Below are 1482 nucleotides of genomic sequence, written 5' to 3' on the forward strand. Positions count from 1 at the left end.
ATGAAACACAAGGAAGCGGCCAAAGAGCAAAACCAAGCCGTTTTGGTTCCCATTGGGCATTCTGGCCAACCCATCATCAGCTACTGCCGCTTAACTAAAAGAGATACTGGAAAGTTGAGATCGTAGAGAGCCAATCTACACCTTGGGGCATGTGTCTTTTCTGGCCCAAGTGGAATACTTCCTCCATTTCATTCCCCATTCCTAGCTTTTCTTGCATCTTTAGCTTGCTTTCCACTCCCAACATTCCCATAGTGCTAACTCCACATGCCAAATTGTTTTCTATAGATCTTCCTTTTGTGCCTATGCTTGTTTTTCCAAGCTTGTGCTTTCATATGCTTTGGGAGAGCTAGAAAAAAGTTTGATCGTGACATGGGCAAAGTTGTACGCATGCACTTGCATGCCGAGTTCCAGACTATAAACACAGCCTTGGAGCCTCAGGAGAAGGCCCATGAATCTGAAACATCTTGCCTCATCTCAGTGGTCTGCTCATGCCAAGCTCGGGCTACCACAGAACCCTACTTGTTGTCCTTCATAGGCATTTTGGCCACCTCTCAGGATCGAAGATGAAGATTGGCAAGGGCACGGAGCTCCTGAAGAAGGCGGCTTCGACCTGCAAGAACAAGACCAGCGTGCTGGCAGCCAGGCTCCTCGTCCTCGTGTCCCTCCGCCGCAGGATGGCCACCGTCGGCGCCTTCTCCCACAGGATCCATGCGCTTGTGGCTGCCGCTGACCGGGAGAAAGGTGCCAGGGTGGACTGCCACAAGGCTCTCGTGGTGCACAAGGTCCGGAAGACGCCAGCGCTCCCTGGTGGTGAGGTTGTTGTTAATATCTCTCATCAATTGGCACTGTTTGATCCAGAGGATGATGGTCATGGTGGCTGCCCTGATTGGACACTACACCCCATCTTCAACGACGATGATAACAACTGTTGTTACACCCACAAATGCGAGGTCGACGACAATGAAGAAGATGGCGATGTGCTACTTGATGAGTGTGATGAAGGCGTTGACGACCAACCGTCGGTCATGGATGTAATCCGGAACAACCGAGAGGCAGAAGGCTTGGAGTTCAGCATTGACGATGAGATCGATCAGGCTGCTGATATGTTCATCACAAGGTTTCGGAAGCGGATGAATCAGAACTTCTAGTGATCTTGTGTGTCAATGTCTACCAGCTTGCATGGCAAATTAGTCTGAAGCGTATATCAAGTTGTATATCGGCTGCTAGTAGATGGTGGGTGTGAGACTTGCATACCGTATTTAGGTAGGGAGAAAAGGAGATGGACATATGTTGTCAACGGAAAATAGGATTTATTTTTCTACCATCCACAAATGAGTTTTCTTTGGGAGAAATAGCACGTACTAATGAAACAATACAAGTTAGAGCAGACGCTTTGAGAAAACTATATATCAAAGTGATTCGTGCATTTGCGCCACTAATTTTCTGTATATTTTTTATATGGTGTCATTTGAGATTTAAACA

General features: G+C 47.5%; 1 protein-coding gene across 1 annotated transcript; it reads left to right on the forward strand.

The window, feature by feature from the left end:
* Nucleotides 1-454: 454 nt before the first annotated feature.
* On the forward strand, nucleotides 455-1482 carry LOC125529613 (uncharacterized). Its single transcript, XM_048694027.2, has one exon. It carries the CDS (start codon nucleotides 489-491, stop codon nucleotides 1146-1148), a length of 660 nt encoding a protein of 219 aa, XP_048549984.2. The 5' UTR covers nucleotides 455-488; the 3' UTR covers nucleotides 1149-1482.

This window comes from Triticum urartu, chromosome 5A, assembly GCF_056163025.1.
Source record: "Triticum urartu cultivar PI428250 chromosome 5A, HENAU_Tu73, whole genome shotgun sequence".
NCBI classification, from domain to species: domain Eukaryota; kingdom Viridiplantae; phylum Streptophyta; class Magnoliopsida; order Poales; family Poaceae; genus Triticum; species Triticum urartu.